This window comes from Lampetra fluviatilis, chromosome 26 (genome assembly GCF_964198595.1).
Source record: "Lampetra fluviatilis chromosome 26, kcLamFluv1.1, whole genome shotgun sequence".
Taxonomy (NCBI): Eukaryota; Metazoa; Chordata; class Hyperoartia; order Petromyzontiformes; family Petromyzontidae; genus Lampetra; species Lampetra fluviatilis.
The window spans coordinates 9,244,325-9,268,427 of NC_136300.1; the positions used below are offsets into that span (position 1 = coordinate 9,244,325).

The window sequence follows — 24,103 nt, forward strand, 5'->3', positions numbered from 1 at the left end:
ATTCGGAATCGAGAGAACGAATCGCGCGATTGCGGCAACCACTGTACGAGTGGCTCTGTGGTGGTTCTGTGTGGAATTCGTGGTGCTGTGGTAGCGGTGGTTCTGTGTGGTATTTGTGGTTCTGTGTGGTATTCGTGGCTCTGGTAGCGGTGGTTCTGTGTGGTATTCGTGGCTCTGTGGTACCGGTGGTGCTGTGTGGTATTTGTGGCTCTGTGTGGTATTTGTGGTTCTGTGGTAGCGGTGGTGCTGTGTGGTATTGAGTGGTACCGTTGTAGTCGTGTAGCAGTGGAGCAGGAGGACGCGGCTACCACTGGAGTCTGAGTACGCGGCTCAAGGGACCCAGCACCAGTTCACGTGCGTACTGTGTGTGATGCCTGTGTGTGATCCCCGTGTGTGCGCTGCGTGTGGTTTGTGTGTCTGTGTGTACCCTGTGGTAGCACCGCCTGTGTGTGATCCTCGTGTGTGTTCTGTCTCTGTGTGTACTCTGTGCACCGCCTGTGGGTGCTGCTCGGTTGACAGTCGCTTGAGGAGACAAGTTGTTAAAGAGGAAATCGGGGTGGTATTTTGCCCACAAATGTCAACATTTTATATTATTGTCGCCCAATTGCAGCATCATTTCAGTTCATATTTTGACCGCGCCTCAAATAATTAACGCAAAATGATGAGTGGCGTAGTTTTGTGGATTATATAAGGAACACTCGATAAACAGACAATCCGGCTCCTCCCCATGCCTGCCCCTCCACACAAACAACACGTTATACACACTCCCCATCAGCCACAACGCGGACTTCTGCGGAGTGCAAACTTTTTCAGCTGCGTTGCTGCTCCAACGCAAGCAAAACTCAGCACCCAGTTGAAATCGTCAGCTCTGCACGAAGTCGCACTAACTGCTTTGCAGACGACCGCCGGGCCGCGATGGTGGTGGAGGTGGAGAACTTCTTCGGCGTCTACATGCTGTACTGCACCAACCCAAAGTTCAAGGGTCGCATCTACGTGGGCTACACGGTGGACCCAGAGCGCAGGATCGGGCAGCACAACGGTGGCCGACGCAAGGGAGGCGCCTTGCGTACCAGCGGTCGTGGCCCATGGCACGTCGCCTGCACGCAGCATCCACCACCACTCGCATACTGCTGCAGTGGGACCAACAACAACGACAGGGATAGCAGTGGGAAGAAATCACTGATTTAAAGCTTTCGTGACTGCAGGGATTCATCTTCTTGGTTCTTTCGGTAAAGTCACGTAGAAGGGAAATAATAAAATAATAAAAATAAAACATAATAAAATAATTCTCACGACGTTTCGGCCACAACGCAAGCAGCCGTCCTCAGGTGTCTTCTCGACAGACCTGTTCTCCACCTGAGGACGGCTGCTTGCGTTGTGGCCGAAACGTCGTGAGAATTATTTTATTATGTTTTATTATTTCCATTCTACGTGACTTTACCGAAAGAACCAAGAAGAAGAAATCACTGGTTGGGTGGGACTCATAAATGCCCCCAGCAAACCACGCAAGATCCCGACCGTAGCAGCTGAGCCTGAGCGCAAGGGGGAAGGGGGAGTGGTGGATTCGACCATCGATCAATACATTCACGATCATTTAAAGTAATGAAGCTATGTGTTTATACAGTATGTGTATATTTGCAGAGCTTATACACAATTGTATTATGCGTGTGCTCCCACGTAACCTTTGGTAGATCGGAAGCGTGATGGACAGACACTCGTTAACTATAGATATATAAATATACGGTGTAGCAATCTAGATTTGAAGTTTTCGTGACTGCAGGGACCCATACTCTTTGGTTCTTTCGGTAAAGTTACGTAGGTATAAAATAAAATAAATCACGACGCTTCGGATGCAACACAAGCGTCCGTCATCAGGTGGGACAACCACAGCAAGAAACAATTGCTGAAGTGGGCAAAAGGGCTGCTGTAACAAGAGGCTATATAGGTAAGAGAGGGGGTAGGAGCCAGGGAGGAGAGATAGAGAGGGGGGTGTTGGGAGGGGATTGGGAAACGAGTAAGGGAATGCTGGGGGGGGGGGGTGGACTGGGCTGGGAGTGAGGATGAAGAAACTTCCAAAGAGTATAAGGCTTGACCATGCTTCCTGCTGTAATGACACACGGGTTCAAATTCCATACCTGTCAACCCCTTATCAGTGCCCTCTCTTATTACAGACCAATTCAGACCTTATTGGTCACCCCGTGCCCCTTATACATCTCAACGTCCACCCTACAAAGTCCCATCACAAGGAAGAAACAAACAAATAGACAATGATTTCTGTACTCAATTTCCCTGTACAAGAATACAGGTAAACCGTATGGGTTGACAGGTATGAAATTCTCACTCCCACCACGGCGATCGGGCTCGCTCCGGCCCCTGCGTACACACAATGTGTCATTGACAGAAATTGTAATTTTTAGTTGGGTGACCGAAATCTGCGTCAAAAGACCCTCCGCCACAAGACACGGCCAAACCCCATCAACTTACAACGTGAACAAGCGTTTAAGAAGCCAATTGTTGTTTCTGCTCACTGGTGAAGAATAATTCTCACTGTTTAGCAATTGGATATGACTTTTTCGCTTGAAACTGCGTCAAATTATTTAGATTTCCTGGATGATTCTGCCAAGATGTGAAGGAGCGGTGCCTGCACTTGCTCTGCTGTGAGTGAGTGCCGCGGTGTTTCTCGCTTGTCGTGTGCAGGGACATGGTGCTCATCGTGCATGGATTTCCATCCGACATTGCAGCTCTGCGGGTGAGTGCCACATCTATCTGCAGCTGTGTTGTTCTGTAATATAAACATCACACAAGCATTGTTCCAAGCAAGCCAGACTGCTGATGAAACGATGTCGAAAATCGGTCCAGAGAATTGCTTGTGTTGAACCCTCTGCTGAAATTAAATAGCACACAGCACCACCGTGTGACTGATGGGAAGTGTAAAATATACTTTTCATGTTTTTGTGTGAACGGACAGATGTGGCAATTAGGCGAATGGCCTGATTAGTTATTTCGGTCCTTTTCACTAGAAGCATTCTCCACCCTGCGTCGCAGGTGTCACGTTCACGCGTTACTTTTGGTGCCGCGGTATGAACAAGCGTCCCTCCGGTCCCTAAACATCACAATGAAGGCTTCCGAAGCCATGACACTGACCACATGAATTTTAACTGTGAACCCTGTGGGAAATGACATTCGTGGTGAAAGGGTGATGAAAGAGCAATCACCATGAACCTTGACCCGCGATTACTGGTAACCATCAAACATACTTGGCGCATAACCATGCAGTAAAACTAAATCTGGTGTTTGGTTAAATGTACTATGCAGGCCTTAATAGATACTCGCAAACAGTGCTTGCCCCAACAGTCGGAGTAAGGCTATGGGGGGGGGGGGTCTTTGTGTGTGCGTGTGTGCAGTTTGAGTGGGCGTGGCAGCATCCCCAGCGCTCACGGCGGCTCACCCACGTCGCACGGAGACACCGGTCCGGGAGTTAGCGGTCTAATCGGCAACGTACCCACACATTCAGTTCTTTTGAGCCGGTGGTCTGGATAAGGCCGAGAGCCTCTGCACATGTGCGACGTCGCGGACCTCTCGTGTGTTGTCCCACTCCAGGTCCGAGAACTCCCTGCAGCTGCACTTGCGCGTGCTTTGGCACATGGTGCGTGTGCCGCCCTGGTGCCGCCTCCCGCTCACCCTGCGCTGGCTGCGCCCGGAGTACCGCAAGGACTTCCCCGTGGGCATGGAGCCGCCCCTGCACATGCCCGTGGCGTTTGGGCCCGTGCGGGCGAAGGCCAGGCCCTGCGGTGGCTCCCGGACGCAGCAGCAGCAGGGAGAAGTCGCGGTGCAGTCCGTGAATCCGAGTCAAGCGGCCGGCGCAGCAAGATGCGTGTTATGTCGCCAGCGCATCCAGGTACCGCCACATGGCGCTGCGGAAAGCCAACAATGAAGTCGGAGTGATTTCTGAGCGTGAGGCAGCAGTACTCAGCCACTTGGGGAAATTCCTCATTACTATGGGAGGGGTGAGTCTTCCATCGGACAAATTGAATCTTATCCACAAACTAGTACTAATTTATCGACCACTTTGGCATTTCCGCCCATCTTCTCTTCTCCCAAGATCTTATGATAACCTTACTCCATTCAAGAAATGTGTTAAATACTGCCGATTACAACTTTGGCAGTGCTGTTTGTTGCTGGCCGCTTGATGTTTTGAGCCTCTCGTCCTCTGATCGGCGATGACTGTGTAACAAAAAAAGTCGTGAAGCATAAATGTGAAGCGCATTCAGGTAAAACAGGCACAGTCAGTTGAATGTTCCTCTCTGTGCGTCGCATGTGGCCGTGCACGACGACGAGGAGGAGGAGGATGAGCGCATGTCGTGTTTCCACCCGGGCTGCCGTATGGAGGCTCACATCACTTGCCTGGCCCGGGACTTCCTGAAGACGGACCCTACACAGCTGCTGCCTGTGGAGGGCCAGTGCCCAGGGTGAGCCGGGCACCGGGACGTGTGGACTCTTGGACGACCTTAAGCATTGTTACTTTTGAAACTTGGAAACTCTCGCTGTTGCCGACTGGAAACCCCCCCACCCCACTATTCTCACTGTGTTCCCATTGATGGGTGATACCTGCTTTGTGGCTCCAGGAAGGTTGGGAACGGCTGTGTTTGAGCAAACGAGTGCGTGCGGAGAGGCTTAGCAGACGCACGCCTGGGTTTAGTAGCGTTGTCGAGAAACGTTTGCTTCGATATGCACCCTTAGATTTTTTTTCTTCCAAAAATGTCTTTAACGAGATGGGAACTTGTCGGCAAGAGTGACCTGGGTCACCACAATGACAAAAGCAACGACTTGAAAACTCGGTACAACAATGAACCAAAGAGAGAAAAAAAAAAGCAACTGTGTTACAAAAGAGAGAAAACAGCACGCAAAACAAAAGACTCGATAAAATATATTTGAAGTGAGAAAATAATAGATCACGACGTTTCGATCGCAACACAAGCAATCGTCTTCAGGTGAAAAATACGATTGCTTGTGTTGCGATCGAAACGTCGTGATCTATTATTTTTTCTACGTGACTTTACCGAAAGAACCAAAGAGTTTTGATTCCTGCAGTCACGAAAGCTTCAAATCAAGATTGAAGTGACAAAAGTTTATTTGAAAACCATTAATTGTAAAAGGAAGTAAAAAAAAACCCACAATAGACTATTGGACTCGTATGGTAACACAAGGACGCGTGTCAAATAAGAACACGCGTTGATGTTGTCATTTTGCACAGCTGTAAGAATGCAGTGCTGTGGGGGGACCTGGTGCGCTATAAGAATGGATGCTACGGGGACTTGGAGGAGATCATCTCATCGTCACAGGTATCTGATAACCAGAGCCAGACCTTATCCTGCCATCGAACACCTTACGATGGGCACCAACCCCCACCCCTAACCTTCCACTCGCACCACGAGTGCACGTGGCATGCCATTCTCACAGCGCGGTGTGCAGTGGTTTCGCATGAGGGGGCGATGTTGCCATCTCATCCCAATTGAGTCGTTTGCGTTGTAAATTCCAAATGCGAATAGCGATAACACTTCTCTTTCAGCTTCTTACCTTGCACTGCTCCACTTTGGAATTGCTTCTCGTCGTCTATATTTTTCCACCGAGATCTCAATTCAAGAAACGTGTTACCTTATTATCTTTGGCAACTTTGAAGTGCTGTTCGTTGCTGTTCCGGCTTGATGTATTAGGCTTCTTGAGCCGTGGTAGTGTAGCAATAGTGTAGCATCGGTTAGGGACCAATGTCTCGGTTTGTATCTGATGAAGCCCCCCGTGTTCGATTCCACACAGTGACGGACGTGTTCACAGTGCCCCTGTATGTTGGCGCGTGTGTTCTAGGCTCACTGGGCAGACGAGGTGCAGTTCTGAGCCAAGGTGAATGAACGACGAGAACGGGTTTGTGGGGCTGCGTTTAGACGTTTTGGCGACGCTTGTTGGCATCTCAAAGACACAGCGGCAACGCACCATGGGTTGGGTCTACAAGAGGCGTTGGGAAATCAACTTTGACAGTAAGATTTTGTGTCACTATAATTCTTCAGAACATCAAAAATATTAACAGTTTCTAAGTGGATAATTTTCTTCCTTTACATCTGTCCTTCCTCAAAATAGAAGTAATTTCGACACATCCCAGTAGCCACAGTCTTTTGGATTGTACAATTTCAGCATTGGTGCTACACAAGCAAACTTACAGTACTTCCAGACTACTGCTCGGCTACTGCCTCTTGAGTTTATGTAAGATAGCAGCTGGGTCTCGTGTAACTGTGAAATGAACAGACACGAGCCATACCCGTCAAGTTTGCTGTTGTTTAAATCTTGCGTTACAGAATGTACTTCCCAGCTGTTCTTCAGAATTTCTTGAAAAACTTGAATATTTTTGTGACTTGTGGAAAAACACGTTCCTTCGGAGTGGGCAGGTAGGAACTTGGTTGGACAGCGCATTCGTGCGATCCGTGTCACGCGGCGCAAGCTGCGTGGGGCGGCGCGTCACGTGGTGCTGAGCCCGCCCGAAGCGCTCTATGAAATACAATGCACGACAGACAAATAATCCCTGGTGGGCAGTGTGGAACTGTTGTTCCTACCTGTAAAACATACAATACTCCTGCAAGATTGTGGAAATAGTTGCCTATTGTTTTTATACTTTTCATTACTGCATTTTTAAATAAATTATTTCTGTATCAAGACAGGTGCTGGCTTCACCTACTCAAAGCACTGGAGACTATGTTCGATTCCAGACTGGGGTGAGAGATTACAGAGCATGAGATGCTCCCCGTTATCTGCACGCACGGTTATTTTCCGGCCTGTGGTGTCTCAAGCATGTGCAGGTGAAGGTATCGTAGGCAGCTGAATAATGGAGCAGTCTTTGGGTGGCAGTGGTACAGCAAGTGGATTAATCTCCATCTGTGCAGGGATTGTGTGTATACCTGCTTCGCACATGGGAGGCTTGCTCCAAAGTGTATAAAGTCATTTGTGGAGTTGACCAAACATCCCAATATAGTATCACAGAACTTGGGCAATTCTTGGCACCGGTTCTGGTTGTCTGTGGTATCCCACGTGGACACAAACACCGATTCTCAGACTGTCCAAAAATTTGGATCTGGGTGGCAGGAATTAATTTGTGCCGGTGTTGTGTTGAACACGCGTCCAATATAATGCAACGTTTTGGTTGTAGACCTCACCTTCTGAAACACGTGGGGGTTTGTGCCTTGGAAAAAGTGGAGACTCCAACTAGGGGTCCAGACAAAGGTGGCAAGTGTTTTGGTTTGTGCATGCACACCACTGCCAATGCATTTTAATTGTACCATGGGAGGTGTAAACAGCTGTACATACGATCTTTACAATGTGATATGAAAAACAAGAACAATTCATTTACAAAACATCAGTTACTGAAAACCCAAGCTCAAAGGGACTGCACGTGAAGTGGAAATACCTGGCAACGTCTCCCGCACCTCGAATAAAAGGCGAGAGGGCTGCAGATCAGCTTGCTACGATTACAAATACGCAATTCACATTTCTGCACGTGGTAATGCACTGGACACCAGTGAGGTGAAACTTTAGAATGGATCCATTTCCAGGGTTACTTTGCATCAGGGTTTGGTCACCAGGCACGCCTCATACTCGCACACCAAGGCCGTATTCTCAATCGTGGCTCAGCCTTGAACACTCGGGTTCGAGCTTGGGCTCGAGCTGCTCCGCTGCTTCCAAAGACGTGGAAAGTGGCTCAGCCGTGGCTTGGCTCAGGCTCATTGAAATCCTGAGCGTGGATGTGGGACCACACTCGGAGCCGCCAACAGTTTAAACACCTGGTTCAAGAGCAGAGCCACGACTAAGAATACGGCCGGAGGGCCCCGCGTCAGCCTCTCGTCAGGCCTCTCACTCGTCAGGCCTCATTAAATATCCCTGAGACTCCCTCCACGTGCATTTCTTCACATGGGCATCACGTGGTTATTCCTGCAAACCTAGAAGCAGTGCCGCTCGCGACTCGGACCTCCCACTGAGTCCACACAGGTCGCCGGTTTGACTCCATCTCCCGGCACGGCAGTTGAAACAATGGGGGCAAGTTTCTTAAATCCACCCTCTGAACACCAAGCGGTAAACATGCTCGGCAGGTGACGTATATGGGGGGAGGTAAAGTGTGAAAGAGTAGACCAAATACCACTACCAAGTTCCCTCCAGTGGAGGCCCTTCCGCCAGCAGTAGTGTCGATATCGCACAATTCACGTAACGTTAATGTAAAAATTGTGGTTTTTATTTTTATATATATTAATTTGTCTTCTAAACACATTGTTAGATTTTTATGGTTTACTCCATGCAGGCAGTTTTCCTTTTACATCCTAGTGGTGATGGATTCATGGTGTGATGCACTTGGAAGGGGAGACGGTGGAACGTGTCATGGGTGATGGGTCACGTCCTCCGGCTCTTGGGCTTCTTCAGCAGCTTCTTGGCGTCCTCCACAGCCGGGGCGGCTCCGAACGGAGGCCCCATGGCCTGCACGGCCTGCACACGGCTTCCCAGCTGCCAGAGCATGGGCAGCGCCTGCTCCATGGCACACACGGCACGGCACAGAACAGTCGCCACACAGCACGTTCGGCATCAATCCACAATATGCCAGACCTCTGTAGACTAAGACGAGGCATTTGACTTGGTGGAAATTGACGCGGTTATCAAAGCTCTTGCAAATCGAGACCTAAATAAAACATTTAGAAGGAATAAAAACCATTTACAAGAATGTAAGTGCTGCACTGAGACATTTGTGGTGTAATTTTTCTAAGGTTTGGACCATGACGCGAGCACACAGTCTTCTCGTTTCGAATTACGTGTGATCTTTAATGTCCACGTATTGTTTAAATGATCTTTAATGTCCACTGTGAGAGCGAAGCAGACGACTCGTGATATTTTCACGGCTGATAACGTGCAGTATTAACCAGGGTGGCCTGTCGGCATCGAACCGTCAACCTCTGTGACAAGCGGCGAACGCACTGCCGCAGTGCCGCATGGGAGCCCAGGGCAGCTGTTGGTAAACGACGCACGACGGTGCACATTAATTATATATGAGACATTGTTACCCAACTTATATGTAAATTGTTGAATGTTTTGTTAATTATATACACCGTGACCCAGCGACTTTGGTGATATTTGTTGTCTAACGTACGCCGCAAAAATGCACCCGTGTCCAGAGAGGGAGCACAGAGATACACCGCGGAGTTTATCAAGCGACGCAAGGGGCAAATAGGGAAAGGGGGCGATGGTCACCTTGTCGTGGTTGTAGATGGCGATGAGCAGCAGCAGCGTGAGCGGCAGGGCCAGGTACGAGCCTTGCGACGCCTCCTGCTCCATCGCTTTCCTCTGCACGCCACGCCACGTCGCGCCAGTCACGTTTCACGCCAGAGGGACAGCCGTCGTTCACCCACGAACGTCTCAGAGTCTCGAGACTCTTTTGCGGGAGCGCCTTGCCAAGTTTTTCACAGTAGGGGGCAATGATTGCCATGTGCGCAATCCCAATTGAGTACTTTGCGGTGTCATGACATTTTTTGTGCAAATTTGGGCCACCGACGCCAGCGCACAAAGGCCTGCTCTTGAAAATGACATCCTGGGATATTTAACGTCCAGAGGCAGACGGAGCGTTGTAATTGACTGTTAACACTCCGCCGGTTAAAACCAGGGCGGCCTGGAAGATTAGAACAGCGAAACTCCGCACCGAGCGGCAAAGGCGCTACCGCCGGGCCGCGTGCCGCTAGCGGCGGACCGGACACGGCTCGCGCTGCTCTCACCCGCGGGGAGAAGGAGAGCGTCACGTGCTTGTGGAAGCCCGCAGTGCTGAAGGAGACCTCGGGGAGCGAGAACTCGTAGAGTGCTCGGGGCAGCGAGGACTCGAGCGCCATCGTGTAGCTCTGCAACGGAACCGCGGCCGCACGGCCGGAGCGCTCAACGTCTCCGTGCTGCACGAGTATCGGGGCCAGCCCCACCGACACACGGTGACTTTGAAGTTACTAAGAATAAAGTTGGCCAAATAACTTGGGTTCCTTCTAAATAAGGAAAAGTAGTAAATATCCATACCTTTACCCCAACTCACTCTACTCACCTCCACCCACTCTCCTGCCTCTCCCCTCTCATCTCACTCTACTCCCCTCCACGCACTCTCCTGCCTCTCCCCTCTCATCTCACTCTACTCCCCTCCACGCACTCTCCTACCTCTCTCCTCTCATCTCACTCTACTCCCCTTCACACACTCTCCTACCTCTCTCCTCTCATCTCACTCTACTCCCCTCCACGCACTCTCCTACCTCTCTCCTCTCATCTCACTCTCCTCCCCTCCACGCACTCTGCTGCCTTTCTCCTCTCATCTCACTCTACTCCCCTTCACACACTCTCCTACCTCTCTCCTCTCATCTCACTCTACTCCCCTCCACGCACTCTCCTACCTCTCTCCTCTCATCTCACTCTACTCCCCGACACACACTCTCCTACCTCTCTCCTCTCATCTCACTCTACTCCCCTTCACACACTCTCCGCTTCAACAACCAAGGCCTCCTTTCATCGCCCCGAGTAAACTGTCGCTCTGTGGGAGGTCGCCAATTTTCCTCCTTCTCGTCTGCTGCCCCCATAGTCTGGAACTCCCTTCCCCCAGATGTCCGTGCTGTCCTGACGTGGATGACAGTCCCCCCCCCTTCCCACAGAGAAGAACCACTCGTGGTCTCTGCCTGTAGTTTCTCTGGAAAAAACATAGTTCTTTGGGCCATAGACATACATCTGATATTCATGACAGTATCTCTGCCAAACGAGAACAGGAAGCGTGACAGGAGGACAAGCGGTGCCACAGATGCTCGCCGAAGCCGCAGCACCACCCACCTCTCCGTCCCTCTGCAGAGGAGGGAAATGGAAGAATGACGACTGGGTCAGAGAGAGCGTTTGGAAGGGCGTGTCCAGGTTCTCTCCACGATACAGCACCACCTGGAACACACGTCATGCTCGCTCGCTTACGCATTCCTCACTCCATCCGCCACGCCACCGCACCCCAGCGTTTGGGGTCGACAGTTCCCAAGGGCCCAGCATCGGAGACAGAATTTTACTTCACTGTGGCCGAACTGGACGTTGTTTTCATTGCCAGCGTGCATCTCTCCGTGCTGCTCTGCGCACGTTCCACTCTGTTTATCTGTGTTCGTGTTTCTGATCCGCGTCACGGCGGGAAGTTCGCACCGATTAAAAACTTTTTTCTTCAGGCACAGGCGTCCGCTGCTGTTGATTATGAAACTCAATGAAGCCAAAGCGCTCCAAACCGTTTTTATTCGCCTCCCATTAGTAGCCGTGTCCCTCCAATTTGGGATATTTGGCCAGTTCCTAATTGAGTCGTGCGAGTGGCAAGAAGGAGGGAACATTCGATATCGCCCTCGCTCACTCCCTCGCTCGCTGAGTCGGCTAGGAGCTCTCACCTTGAGCGTGGCCAGGAGCTCCTGGCTGGGAGTGATGATGTTGCCACTCAGGTCAAACTGGTTCATGTGTCGGAATGCGACGATGTTCACGTCGTGGATGTCACGCGTGTCCACCTGCAGCAAACACAAACATTAATCGGTTGGTGGTGAACTAGGATCCAGATCTCAGACAGGACTCTTACCTAGAAACATTTGGAAGTTCACCAGAATTAGTTCAGGCGAGACTTACTCTGCCCATGAGATACTGAATTTCGAAACCCGTCCAGAGTTTACTTGTGTTGAACCGATGCTGCTGGAGTGATGATGCACTTCCCAGAAGGCCGTGTGGCTGATGGGATGTGTAACGTTTATATGTATCACACGGAGGGAGACGCGCGAAGGCAGCGTGCCGCCTGCTCGGCTGTCGCGAGGATGCAGCGCACGCACCTGCACGGCGCGGTAGTGCGGAATGGCCCTCTCGACGTGGTCGTTTCCTTCCCGCTTCACGCGCACGTGGTACGTGCACGATGGCTGTGCGGACACGTGGGAGGGGAGGGGAGGGGGGGGGCAGCAAACACAACACTCATCACGACCACGCGGCGTCTGCGCCCAGCTTGCTAGACAGGGTCGTGGGAGTAGCCCCACATGTTCACTTTTCAAGCCGTCCACTCCCATGCTGGGTGAGCGAGCGTGAGTGGGAAAGTGGCTGGGAGCGTAAGCGTGTGAGTGGTTGAGTGTGAGTAGGTGAGTGAGGAGTGGGAAAGGGACTGTGTGAATAAATAAGTGGGTGAGCGTGCGAGTGAGTTCAAAGGTGATGTGTCCAGGTCGACTGAACTCCTTTGCGGCAGCGGCTAGGCGGTCGCCAGCGCTGCGTGCTGATTGGCTAGGGTGCCGAACTGAGCCCACCACGTTTCCAGTCTTGGCAGAGGCATTTGTAGGACAGGACGGACTCGTGGGGTTTGGGGGGGGAATAGCAGCGGCCTGCCAATGGCTCTGCTTATTGCACGAAGTTTCCTCCCCTGCCTCACAGTGACCTGTCAGAGCGGCGACACCACGCGCCTCGTTTTGGAATTATTCTCAAGTCTCCTCCAAAGCAGCCAATGTCAGCCCTGCAAGGGCGTGTCCTTCCAGTCTCCTACAAACATCCGCACTCTCCAATCCACAACCTGATTATCTGGCTCCTTCATGCAATCGTTCCTTTGGAAAATGCGTGCCGGACGCGAGCGTGACTTCGTCGGCATCTGCAGCCGCTCGAGATGCCCAACACACGGTGACAGCCGAGATCTATTAAAAATGCGCGAGGCACCGCCGTGCTCAAAACCCGACCCCGAGATGTGCAGCGAGCTCAGGGTGACGTGGGGTCACGAAGCCCGGCGACCCAGGGCGACGAGTCACGCAGCTCGACCGCGAGGAACACTCGGGAAGGTCAACTCACGAGAGGTGTAGCGCGAGAGTTACTCGCGGTCCGAGGGCGACGGCAGATGCGGTGCGACGGTCACTCACGGTGAGGCCACGGAGACGGAAGCGGCCCTCCTCGTCTGTGGCGCTCTCCTCCACGCTCGTGCCGCACGCGCCCTGCCCCACGGCCTCCACCCCCACCCCTGCCTCCGCCTCCCCACTCAGCGACCACACCCAGCCAAAGCAGCTGCGCACACGCACGCATGCACAGAGGTTCGCGGTTCTAATCTGGAAGGCCACCCTGGTTATTACCACGGGTGTAATAATCGTACCAATGCTACGCGCCATCTGCTTCCCAGTGGACGCTAAAGATTCCCCAATGCCATTCCAAACAAGTGGCCATTGTGTCGGCATTTTTTAACAAATTCGAAAAATTACATCGCCATACGGTAAAGTCACGTAAGTTAGAATTAAAATAAAATAAATCACGACGTTTCGATCGCAACACAAGCGGTCGAAACGTCGTGATTTATTTTATTTCTAACTAAGTGACTTTAATGGTAGGTTTTTACCCTTTTAACTGGTACAAAACTGACACCTTTATTCAAGGCATCATGTTTGCAATGACCACAACACAAGTAGTCAATAAAGCAAACAAAAAGAAGCAACTCTGATAAGGATAAAAATATGCACTGTCCTTGAAGTTGATTGGCCCACACCCGAGACGGCTTTCTTTAGAGCCTAGTCCCCATTGGTGTAGGGCCAGATGACACCAGAAGGCGTACAACTCAAAAACAGTGCAATATCAGAGTATTGAGAGTTCGGGGTAAACATTTACACTATGAGATCTCTTTTACCAGTGGCAAAATATAATGGTAGGTTTTTACCCTTTTAACTGGTACAAAACTGACACCTTTATTCAAGGCATCATGTTTGCAATGACCACAACACAAGTAGTCAATAAAGCAAACAAAAAGAAGCAACTCTGATAAGGATAATAATATGCACTGTCCTTGAAGTTGATTGGCCCACACCCGAGACGGCTTTCTTTAGAGCCTAGTCCCCATTGGTGTAGGGCCAGATGACACCAGAAGGCGTACAACTCAAAAACAGTGCAATATCAGAGTATTGAGAGTTCGGGGTAAACATTTACACTATGAGATCTCTTTTACCAGTGGCAAAATATAATGGTAGGTTTTTACCCTTTTAACTGGTACAAAACTGACACCTTTATTCAAGGCATCATGTTTGCAATGACCACAACACAAGTAGTCAATAAAGCAAACAAAAAGAAGCAACTCTGATAAGGATAATAATATGCACTGTCCTTGAAGTTGATTGGCCCACACCCGAGACGGCTTTCTTTAGAGCCTAGTCCCCATTGGTGTAGGGCCAGATGACACCAGAAGGCGTACAACTCAAAAACAGTGCAATATCAGAGTATTGAGAGTTCGGGGTAAACATTTACACTACGAGATCTCTTTTACCAGTGGCAAAATATAATGGTAGGTTTTTACCCTTTTAACTGGTACAAAACTGACACCTTTATTCAAGGCATCATGTTTGCAATGACCACAACACAAGTAGTCAATAAAGCAAACAAAAAGAAGCAACTCTGATAAGGATAATAATATGCACTGTCCTTGAAGTTGATTGGCCCACACCCGAGACGGCTTTCTTTAGAGCCTAGTCCCCATTGGTGTAGGGCCAGATGACACCAGAAGGCGTACAACTCAAAAACAGTGCAATATCAGAGTATTGAGAGTTCGGGGTAAACATTTACACTATGAGATCTCTTTTACTATTTTGCCACTGGTAAAAGAGATCTCATAGTGTAAATGTTTACCCCGAACTCTCAATACTCTGATATTGCACTGTTTTTGAGTTGTACGCCTTCTGGTGTCATCTGGCCCTACACCAATGGGGACTAGGCTCTAAAGAAAGCAGTCTCGGGTGTGGGCCAATCAACTTCAAGGACAGTGCATATTATTATCCTTATCAGAGTTGCTTCTTTTTGTTTGCTTTATTGACTACTTGTGTTGTGGTCATTGCAAACATGATGCCTTGAATAAAGGTGTCAGTTTTGTACCAGTTAAAAGGGTAAAAACCTACCATTATATTTTGCCACTGGTAAAAGAGATCTCATAGTGTAAATGTTTACCCCGAACTCTCAATACTCTGATATTGCACTGTTTTTGAGTTGTACGCCTTCTGGTGTCATCTGGCCCTACACCAATGGGGACTAGGCTCTAAAGAAAGCCGTCTCGGGTGTGGGCCAATCAACTTCAAGGACAGTGCATATTATTATCCTTATCAGAGTTGCTTCTTTTTGTTTGCTTTATTGACTACTTGTGTTGTGGTCATTGCAAACATGATGCCTTGAATAAAGGTGTCAGTTTTGTACCAGTTAAAAGGGTAAAAACCTACCATTATATTTTGCCACTGGTAAAAGAAATCTCATAGTGTAAATGTTTACCCCGAACTCTCAATACTCTGATATTGCACTGTTTTTGAGTTGTACGCCTTCTGGTGTCATCTGGCCCTACACCAATGGGGACTAGGCTCTAAAGAAAGCCGTCTCGGGTGTGGGCCAATCAACTTCAAGGACAGTGCATATTATTATCCTTATCAGAGTTGCTTCTTTTTGTTTGCTTTATTGACTACTTGTGTTGTGGTCATTGCAAACATGATGCCTTGAATAAAGGTGTCAGTTTTGTACCAGTTAAAAGGGTAAAAACCTACCATTATATTTTGCCACTGGTAAAAGAGATCTCATAGTGTAAATGTTTACCCCGAACTCTCAATACTCTGATATTGCACTGTTTTTGAGTTGTACGCCTTCTGGTGTCATCTGGCCCTACACCAATGGGGACTAGGCTCTAAAGAAAGCCGTCTCGGGTGTGGGCCAATCAACTTCAAGGACAGTGCATATTATTATCCTTATCAGAGTTGCTTCTTTTTGTTTGCTTTATTGACTACTTGTGTTGTGGTCATTGCAAACATGATGCCTTGAATAAAGGTGTCAGTTTTGTACCAGTTAAAAGGGTAAAAACCTACCATCATATTTTGCCACTGGTAAAAGAGATCTCATAGTGTAAGTGACTTTACCGAAAGAACCAAAGAGTATGTATTCCTGCAGTCACGAAAGCTTCAAATCGAGAATTACATCGCCGATTACTCAATTTGGAAACAGTGGCAGCGATCATCGCCCCCCCCTACTGGCAGACTACGTCCGCTCGCAGTCCCCTTGTGCCACACAAGGACAGCTGCCACTGGGGGTGCCCTCTCGTACGTTTAAGCTGAGATGTGAGGAACCGTGTGCGAAGTGCTGCGAGACGCCCTGCCGTCACAGGGGCGCGCAGTCGCAGACGGATCGTCGGGCGCACCTGTACGCGACGCGGAAGGCGCTCACATCGATGTGCACCGCGTGTCCTTCCTGCACATCCACCACCTGGGACGGTGGCTCAAAGCGGAACTCCTTCATCATGGGCTTGAAGAAGAACTGGCCCGGAGTCTGAATGAATGAAATACAACGATCCACACGTGGGTTTACGCAGCCGACGTTACGACTCGCGATATATTTTTGGGTCAGGCGACGTAATAATCTCGCCAAATTTGTGTCGTTAAACGCTTGTTCACTTGACAAATTTGTCTTTGTTTGGCTATGCGAGGTGGTAGAGGGTCTTACAACACTTACTTATCAAAATTATTACATAGCCTTAGGTAACATGTATTATATATCAATTAATCCCAGTTGATCCAGGGTTGGAGCGAGAGCGTTGTGCGCTGCTGCTGCTGGTGCTGGTGGTAGCGCGCTTGACGGACCAGGTTGGTGAACTTGTAGGAGCCGTTGTCCTGCGTGAGGCGGTTGGAACGGAACTGCCCTCCGCTCAGCGACAGCAGCACACCGGGCAGGGGCTGCCCATCCTCTGACGTGATCTACACGGGAGCATCACGACACACGCAGCAGCACACACATATATATACACCCACGCGAAAACGTCTCCATCAAAGTGAATCGGATCAACCATGCTAATGCAGGATATCCCAGATTCAGCCTCAGCTGGAATCCTTCTGCTGCCGTTACATCTCGCGTGAAGCACCCCGATCATCCTGATAGAAGTCACGGTGACTGCTGATCCAGCCCTCACCAATTTACTCTAGTGTCTCACTCACCGAGAGTCACACCACACTTCTACAGCTACTACTACCATGACTGTTCCCGTGAACATCCCCAATTGATTCCTCCACCCCATGTTGAGGACTCGGTCTACCAGACACGCACCGCTTCGTCTCATCCACACCACGTTCAGCCGACCACCACACTTGTAGCTCACAACTCACTTGCCCAATTCACCCACAACTCTCACAAACAAGGGTTCCAAGAATTGTGGCACAACCCAAACACACAATTACGAATAATAAGTACACAGATGCTGCCGGTGTGCACGGGAGCGCTGAGTGAGTGTGTGCGAGAGTGAGTGTGCGAGAGTGAGTGTGCGAGAGTGTGTGCGAGAGTGAGTGAGTGCGTGCGAGACTAAATGCGGACCCCGCCGCCCCGGACTCGTGTGGACGTGGCCAGCGGGTACCGTGAGCGTGATGGAGGCGAGGGCGAAGGCCTGGAAATGGCCGTGGCGGCCGTCCACGGGGCGTAGCACGAAGCCCTCCTTGGCGGCCGACACGGCGTAGTCGCGGTGGCCCTGCAGAGGGCCCACTCTGCGCACCACGCAAACATCCTCGCTCGCTGCCGTTTGCCATTGCTCCGCTCGCGCGCAGATGGAGAGCACGCGCGGCGCGTGCACCGCGAGCACCGATCGGCAACACGATCCCGACACCTCGGCGGTTGGTAAGCGCGCGCGCGCAGCGTTACCGGGATACACAGGCGCGTCACGAGAGACATCGCGTTGCCCGTGCCGGAGCGGCGAGGCGCCTCATTGAGGTGCCCCGGCAAAGCGCCCGGCGAGGCGGTACATACCGGTAGGAGCCGTGCTCGTCGGTGAGCACCGTGACGAGGCTGTCGGCGGCACCGGATTCCCGTATGTCGATGGCGACACCGGGCAGGGCCGGTTCCACGCGGCCCGCCACAAACACCCCGGCCTCACCAGACACGGCAGCCAGTCGCTCGGGGCAGCTCTCTACACGCACCGGCAAGACAAAGATCCCCCGTGTAGCATTAACAGACTTTAGGGGCAAGTGCTGTGAGCGAGACACCCCCATGAAGGCCGGTATGGGGCACAAGGGGGTGGGGTGCTGTTGGCACCTCGGCCAGCTGCCTTTTTCTCCCCTGTGATGTTTACACACATCAGATACTTATTTGAGGCTGGCGATGTTGGCCACGAGCGGGAATCGAACCCCGGTCGCTGGGGTTGGTAGCACAATGCGCGCGCAGGCACACACTCTGCAGGCCAGGTGCCAGGTCGCCTTGACCCGCACAGGGACAGCTGCCACTGGGGGGCCCTTTGAGCATTTCAGACGAGGTGCAAGGCGATCGTAGCGTGTACAGCGCTCCGAGTTACTCGATCAGCAACTTAATCGTGGTCATCATTGTCACACAAACCGCTCTCCCACAGTGCAAGGAAAAGGAGTGGTGTGACCCACCTCCCTGCACGACGGCCTCGGTGCTTGCCGGGTAGAAGAGCAGCTCACGCGAGGCAGCCTCCACTCGCACCTTCTCCCCCGCGCTGCTCACAGTACCACACAGCACGCAACACACACACAGCATGCAACACACAACACACACACAGCACGCAACACACACACAGCACGCAACACACACAGCACGCACACACACACGGAGCAGGAGTAATACGTTTTTCAAAGCATCATCCATACAAACTATGATTTTTTCCTGAGAAAAGGTTATTTGGAACATTACTCTTTCTCAAAATGTTAAAAAACACTGCTGGTCAACTGTCAAACACAGCATGGCCTCCCGGGCCGCCCCATCATCGTGACCAACTGTCCCGACCCTGTGCTGCTGCCGCTGCAGCAGAACGCGACTGTTTGAAGAATTATAACTCGAGCTAGTACGGACATTTTTCGATTCTAATTTTAATAAGGAGGAGATATCTGATGGATGGAAGGTCCCAAATCCGGCGAGCCCCCCAGCTCGCGGCCACGCACCGAGCCCAGAAGGAGTAGGGGTAGGTGAAGGGCGCTTGCGCTGGCGGCAAAGGCGCCACAGGCCCCTGCTCGCGCTCCCCCGCCTCTCCCTCCTCTTCTGCCTCCGCCGCCGCCTCCTCCTCCTCGTCCCCCTCCAGTCTCAGAGGGCCCAGGACCTGGGTCTCCTCCAGCGATGACCTTGACCAGGCACACGCGCAGCGCACACCGCACTAAGTACGCAAGCGCAGCGGCATGCAGCGGTTCGTGTGGGTGCAGGGTGGGTGGGTGCAGGGTGGTGTGTGGGTGAGGGGTGGGTGGGTAGTTGCGGGGTGGGTGGATGGGTGTGGGGTGGGTCGGTAGTTGCGGGGCAGGTGGGTGAGGGGTGGGTGGGTAGTTGTGGGGTGGGTGGGTGGGTACGGGGTGGGTGGGTGCGGGGTGGGTGGGTGGTTGCGGGGTGGTTGGGTGCGGGGTGTATTAGGAGGATTGGGTTGAGGAGATGGGCAGTGCAGTGAGTGTTGTTGGGGAGGATGGATGCCCATCATGGAGGAGCAGAGATGACTCTTGCAAGGTTGAGTACAAATTGTGCAGAGGAGCGCTACTACACTCTATGGTCAGAATACGCGGGGGCACGGCAAAGACTCACGTGGTACAACCCAGAACTGCTAGAGGTTGCATTTTTATACAATCACGCTGCGATCAAACGGCACCGCAGTCGCTCGTGCGATGACGGCTTTCAGGCTCGCACGTCCGCGAGCGATGCTTGCGGCGAGGCCTATGCGGCCCGCGCCGCATGTACCGCGGGCGCCAACGGTGGCCGGTGCCTGCGGGAGGAGCGCGACGCTTACTGCACGGTGAGCGTGATGTCGACGGCCATCTTGTCGGTGACGATGGCTCCCTGCACCAGGTGGTGAGTGGCTGTCATGGCGAGCACGCTGGGGTGGGCGCTGCACGGTGCACACACGTGAGGGGCATGGTGAGGCGAGGGGCATGGTGAGGCGTGGCGCGCAGTGGTGTGATCCGGCGCCTCGCGCTCGCCGGGACAGGCGCGAGCAGCTTTTTCTTTCGCACGACATTTAAAACGATTATTGTTGTTACGCAGGAGGGGCGATGTTGCTATGTTGCTGTGTAATCCCAACTGAGTAAATGTTCAGGTCATTTTTCAGCATTGCGATGTCCAATACCAGTTCTGTTGCACGTATTTTTAGCTATGGGAGGAAATCAGAGAGCCCAGAGGAAACCCGTGCGGAACAGGGGGGAGAACAAACTCGACAAAGAGGCGCCCAAGTCTGGAATCAATCCCTGGCCATTCTTGCTCCGAGGCACGAGTGTTACCACTGCGCCACCCAGAAAAGCAACTGACAAAACACGATAACTGTGTTGGGTGTGGTCATCTATCCGATGGCATCAGGAGTAGCTGGGTGTATCGCTTCCGTTCCTCCTGTGTAAGCATGGCACAGTGGGCAGTGGTTGCTTACGAGATGAACAGATCGCACTTCACATTCAACAACAGGGAGACTCTTTGACTTGACATTTCTGAAGCTCTACGGTAAATGGCGCTCTTGCAGAGGGACGCACTGTGATATCAACCTCAAGCTTGATGTGGAGTCATCGTCTTGGTTCTTTCGGTAAAGTCACGTAGAAGGAAATTAATAAAATAATAAAATAATATTTTATTAATTTCCTTCTACGTGACTTTACCGAAAGAACCAAGACGATGAATCCCTGCAGTCACGAAAGCTTTAAATCGAAACTTGATGTGGAGATTGAATAGTTCATGTCTTCTCAGAAGAAGACATGTCAACAAGTATAACCCGTAAAAACTAAGTTTTTCACTATAAATCCTTTATATGCGTGGCGGCTAGAGTCCTCTCGTCCTCTGGCTTGAGATGGCTGCCACCTATGGGTCAGATGATTGCATGGCACCATTAAGCAATTGGTAATTAAACATAATATTTTTGTCCTAAAAAGTGTAAAATTTTGGAAAAAAAATTCCACGAACATTAATTGTCACGCACAACGAGTCTGTGTGGAAAATGTCAGCTCGATTGGATCACGGGAAGTGGGTTAAAAAACGACCGAAAGATTTGCACGGTCGTAAGCAAGCAAGCAAGCTAGCGCGCAAGTGAACTTAATATAAAGGATTTAAAAAGGTGCGATCCACATGCGTGCAATGCTCGGCTCACGTGTCGTAAGTGTACACGTCCTGCTGAAAGCGGTGGCAGGAACGCGGCGTCAGCTTGTACATGCCTGCACACACACACATTCACCCAAGCAACACACGGCATCAACAGTAGCTCCACGCGTGCGCACACGCAGATACTGCACATTATCAGTGCACCCTGCGCTGAGGGCAAGCGCTGATGGAAGCACCTATTTAGTGAACACGTGGGAGAGTGATTCATAGTTGAGGTTTGGGTGAGGCCATGTAATGGATCTGGCGAAACTGAGATTCTAAGACCCTCCCCGCCACCGGAAACAGCCAAACACATTGTCCCGTGTGCAAGTTTTCAAAACGTGGTAATTTGTTATTGTTTCAGCTCACCGGTAAGGTGACGAACAACATACTCGAGACGTGGACGTTAAGTAACAGCTAACGGTGGTTCTGAGAATTGTTCCCCTGCACGCCGCAGGGGGGGGGAAGGTGCCACCAGCTCAACGACGCGGCAGTAACAAAACAGAGTGACGACGAGACGCGCGGCACCAACAACTTTGGCCGCGTCGATGACCCCGTGCGCGACCTCGAGGGACGTAAACGCTCAACTTGGGCGGCAGGCACATACCCGGCAAGGAAAGGCAGAAGCGGTTCATGCCCTTGGTCAAGTTGTAGACGCCGACGTTCTCCGGGCCCTTCTCGTCCTGGTAAAACTCCTGCGAGCACAGTCACGGGCATCACAGAGAGGCCACCAGTGGTGAGATCGCCACGGCCACTGTCATCACAGTGCACTTTATAGTTCATGAGCCCAGACAGGATATGTCGCTTGATTGGTTCCAATTTGTCAACGTGGTCAATAATAGTCAAATATGTGTTAACCATTTCAAATGATCGGGTTATCAAATTACTGGAGATATAAACCTGAATATTTGTTTAGCTATGTCGGGTGGTGGAGGGTCTTATGACATAAATTCAGTCAGATAGTTACGTGGCCTAACCCAAAAAATTGTATTACGATCTTGACAATGGCTGCGAAAACCTTGACGTTAGACTTGAAATCTGGACACAATTTTGCTTTGTGGGAGGGCTGATGAACTGAGGGTGGAATGCCGAGCGGCACCCTGGGAGTTGGCCATGCTGCTGCTGCTGCTCACCAGGGCGATGGAGTGGGAGAGGCTGCAGCGAAGCATGAAGCCCGTCTGGCGGAACTCTACGTGGCCACCACCACCGCTCTCCAACAGCTCCACCTCCAGCGAGCGATTCTTCCAGCACCACTCCTCCTGGCCCACCGACACTGCACAGACGACAGCCATCGTCACGTGCAACCAGACACAACACGACAGCCGTCACATGCAACCAGACGCAAGACGGCGACCATCGTCATAAGCAACACAGCAGCCATCGTCACATACAACCAGAAAAAACACGACAGCCATTGTCATGCGCACCCAGGGGCGACACAGCAGAAAGTTAAATGGTTTTAAAGTAACTTCTCAAAGCCAACTCGCATGAGTGTCCGTGGGGTCTACAGGCCTCCACTACGTCGAGTCCTCACCGGGTTAAAAACGAAACCAAGAGGCACCTCGGGACCGCATCTCACCCTTGTAGCGGCCGAGCAAGAGGCGGTCGAAGGAGAAGTCGGCAACAGGGCCGGAGTCGGAGAGGGACAGCGAGCGCTTCTCGCCCTGCGGTGCCGCATGCTGCAGCGTCAGTGCCAGCTCCCCGCAGCCAGCTGTGTGCACAGCGCCCCTCCTTGGTTAGTGTTGCGGCCACAGCCCACTGCGCTGCACACGTAGACTCGACAGACCGCACGCAGCTGCACCGACACGCTCACAAAACGCTCCCAACCCGCCCCCCTCACCCGCCCCCCCCCACCCGCCCCTCAACCGCCCCCCCTCACTCACCACCCCAGCGCTCTATAAAAAACGCAGCGTGGCAGGGCAATGCACACAGAGCGCAGTGGCGCACGGGTTACCCAGGCAGGAGACGGTGCCTGACAGCGACAGCAAGAGCTGAGTGAACGAGAGGCCCAGCACGGGAGCCCGTGTCACCGTGACGGTCTGCAGCGCGGGCTGCAGCGCCAGCCCCGCCTTGCTCTCAGCTTCGCTCACATCCACCTGTGAACACAGCAGCATGCAGTCACAACACAGACACAAACACACACAGTCTCACCTGTTAACACGCACAGCCACAGACACGGCGAAGACCAACTCCGCCGTGCCCGAGTGAGACGTAGCCAGCGAGCGTACCTGCATCCGTGCTCGTTGCGCGTGCGTGTAGGCGTACCTGGAGGCCGTACGTGCCCGAGGGGGCCAGGAAACAGAAGGCCCCGAGGGCGTCTGTTTCGGAGACTTCGGTGGCGGCGGCCCCTCCAACGGGCGTCAGCGTCACCCTTCGCCTCCCTCCCCCACGCCCCCCCTCGGGCAGCCGATCCACGCTCACGGTGCCGCACACACTGAAACTGCAACCGCACGGCCCCCGTTACCGCACGCACTCTCACACCGCTGTAAACCATGCCCCCACACCGCCGTCCCACCACCACACCTCTCCTGCTGCCCCCCACTCAACTCACCACTCCTGCTGCCCCTCACTCAACCCTCCTGCTGCCCCCCACTCAACCCACCACACCACTCCTGCTGCCCCCCACTCAACCCACCACTGCTGCTGCCCCCCACTCAACCCCAAGCGCAATCGCTAGAGCGAGCACCGCGCGGAGCACGGACGCGAGGCGGCGGCACCTGGAGGCGACGATGTCGGGCAGCGTGGGCGTGCTGGGCGCAATCTTGCTCGACACGGGCGGGAAGCTGTAGTGCTCCTTGCTGGTGGCGATGGTGTAGGATCCCGTCGTCATGTTCTCCAGCCGGAACGAGCCGTCCTCCCGAGTGATCACTGGGGCGCGCAGCGAACCGCCGGAGACAGGGGTCGGCGGGGAAACGCCGAGAGGATATCGAACGCGCCAGGGACCCGGGCACGGAAAATGTTAATCTTGTTAATATTAATGTGGTCAATAACTATGTTGCGT

The 24,103-nt window shown here is 52.1% G+C and overlaps 2 protein-coding genes across 4 annotated transcripts in view; one reads left to right on the forward strand and one right to left on the reverse strand.

The window, feature by feature from the left end:
* Positions 1 to 29: 29 nt before the first annotated feature.
* Positions 30 to 9,141, forward strand: SLX1B (structure-specific endonuclease subunit SLX1B). Of its 3 annotated transcripts, none has more exons than XM_078868695.1 (8): positions 30 to 354; positions 899 to 1,088; positions 2,698 to 2,749; positions 3,405 to 3,469; positions 3,601 to 3,898; positions 4,339 to 4,469; positions 5,255 to 5,342; positions 5,863 to 9,141. In XM_078868695.1, exons 2-8 carry the CDS (start codon positions 916 to 918, stop codon positions 5,890 to 5,892), a joined length of 837 nt encoding a protein of 278 aa, XP_078724821.1. In that variant the 5' UTR covers positions 30 to 354; positions 899 to 915; the 3' UTR covers positions 5,893 to 9,141. The 3 variants fall into 3 exon arrangements, with proteins under 3 accessions (XP_078724821.1, XP_078724824.1, XP_078724822.1); XM_078868698.1 differs by having other exon boundaries at positions 4,345 to 4,469; XM_078868696.1 differs by having other exon boundaries at positions 31 to 354; positions 4,342 to 4,469.
* LOC144942049 (BOS complex subunit NOMO1-like) overlaps positions 8,416 to 24,103 on the reverse strand; it is a 22,497-nt gene continuing 6,809 nt past the window's right edge. Inside the window, exons 11-31 of the mRNA XM_078868694.1 lie at positions 23,820 to 23,970; positions 23,368 to 23,542; positions 23,057 to 23,198; positions 22,682 to 22,813; positions 22,236 to 22,375; positions 21,710 to 21,797; positions 21,113 to 21,176; positions 19,775 to 19,873; positions 18,951 to 19,127; positions 18,426 to 18,508; positions 17,803 to 17,962; positions 17,417 to 17,543; positions 16,653 to 16,766; positions 16,214 to 16,341; positions 12,933 to 13,074; positions 11,877 to 11,960; positions 11,451 to 11,564; positions 10,870 to 10,971; positions 9,792 to 9,911; positions 9,274 to 9,366; positions 8,416 to 8,556 (exon numbers count right to left, since the gene is read on the reverse strand). Coding sequence (XP_078724820.1) covers positions 8,425 to 8,556; positions 9,274 to 9,366; positions 9,792 to 9,911; positions 10,870 to 10,971; positions 11,451 to 11,564; positions 11,877 to 11,960; positions 12,933 to 13,074; positions 16,214 to 16,341; positions 16,653 to 16,766; positions 17,417 to 17,543; positions 17,803 to 17,962; positions 18,426 to 18,508; positions 18,951 to 19,127; positions 19,775 to 19,873; positions 21,113 to 21,176; positions 21,710 to 21,797; positions 22,236 to 22,375; positions 22,682 to 22,813; positions 23,057 to 23,198; positions 23,368 to 23,542; positions 23,820 to 23,970 — 2,567 coding nt within the window. The 3' untranslated portion in view covers positions 8,416 to 8,424. The remainder of the gene's footprint in view (positions 8,557 to 9,273; positions 9,367 to 9,791; positions 9,912 to 10,869; positions 10,972 to 11,450; positions 11,565 to 11,876; positions 11,961 to 12,932; positions 13,075 to 16,213; positions 16,342 to 16,652; positions 16,767 to 17,416; positions 17,544 to 17,802; positions 17,963 to 18,425; positions 18,509 to 18,950; positions 19,128 to 19,774; positions 19,874 to 21,112; positions 21,177 to 21,709; positions 21,798 to 22,235; positions 22,376 to 22,681; positions 22,814 to 23,056; positions 23,199 to 23,367; positions 23,543 to 23,819; positions 23,971 to 24,103) is intronic.

Coding starts and splice junctions, on each gene's coding strand:
- SLX1B (XM_078868695.1), top strand. CDS start 916: ATGGTGGTGGAGGTGGAGAACTTCTTCGGCGTCTACATGCTGTACTGC. Junction 3,899..4,338: donor TATGTCGCCAGCGCATCCAG/GTACCGCCACAT, acceptor CACGACGACGAG/GAGGAGGAGGATGAGCGCAT. Junction 5,343..5,862: donor AGATCATCTCATCGTCACAG/GTATCTGATAAC, acceptor CGTGTGTTCTAG/GCTCACTGGGCAGACGAGGT.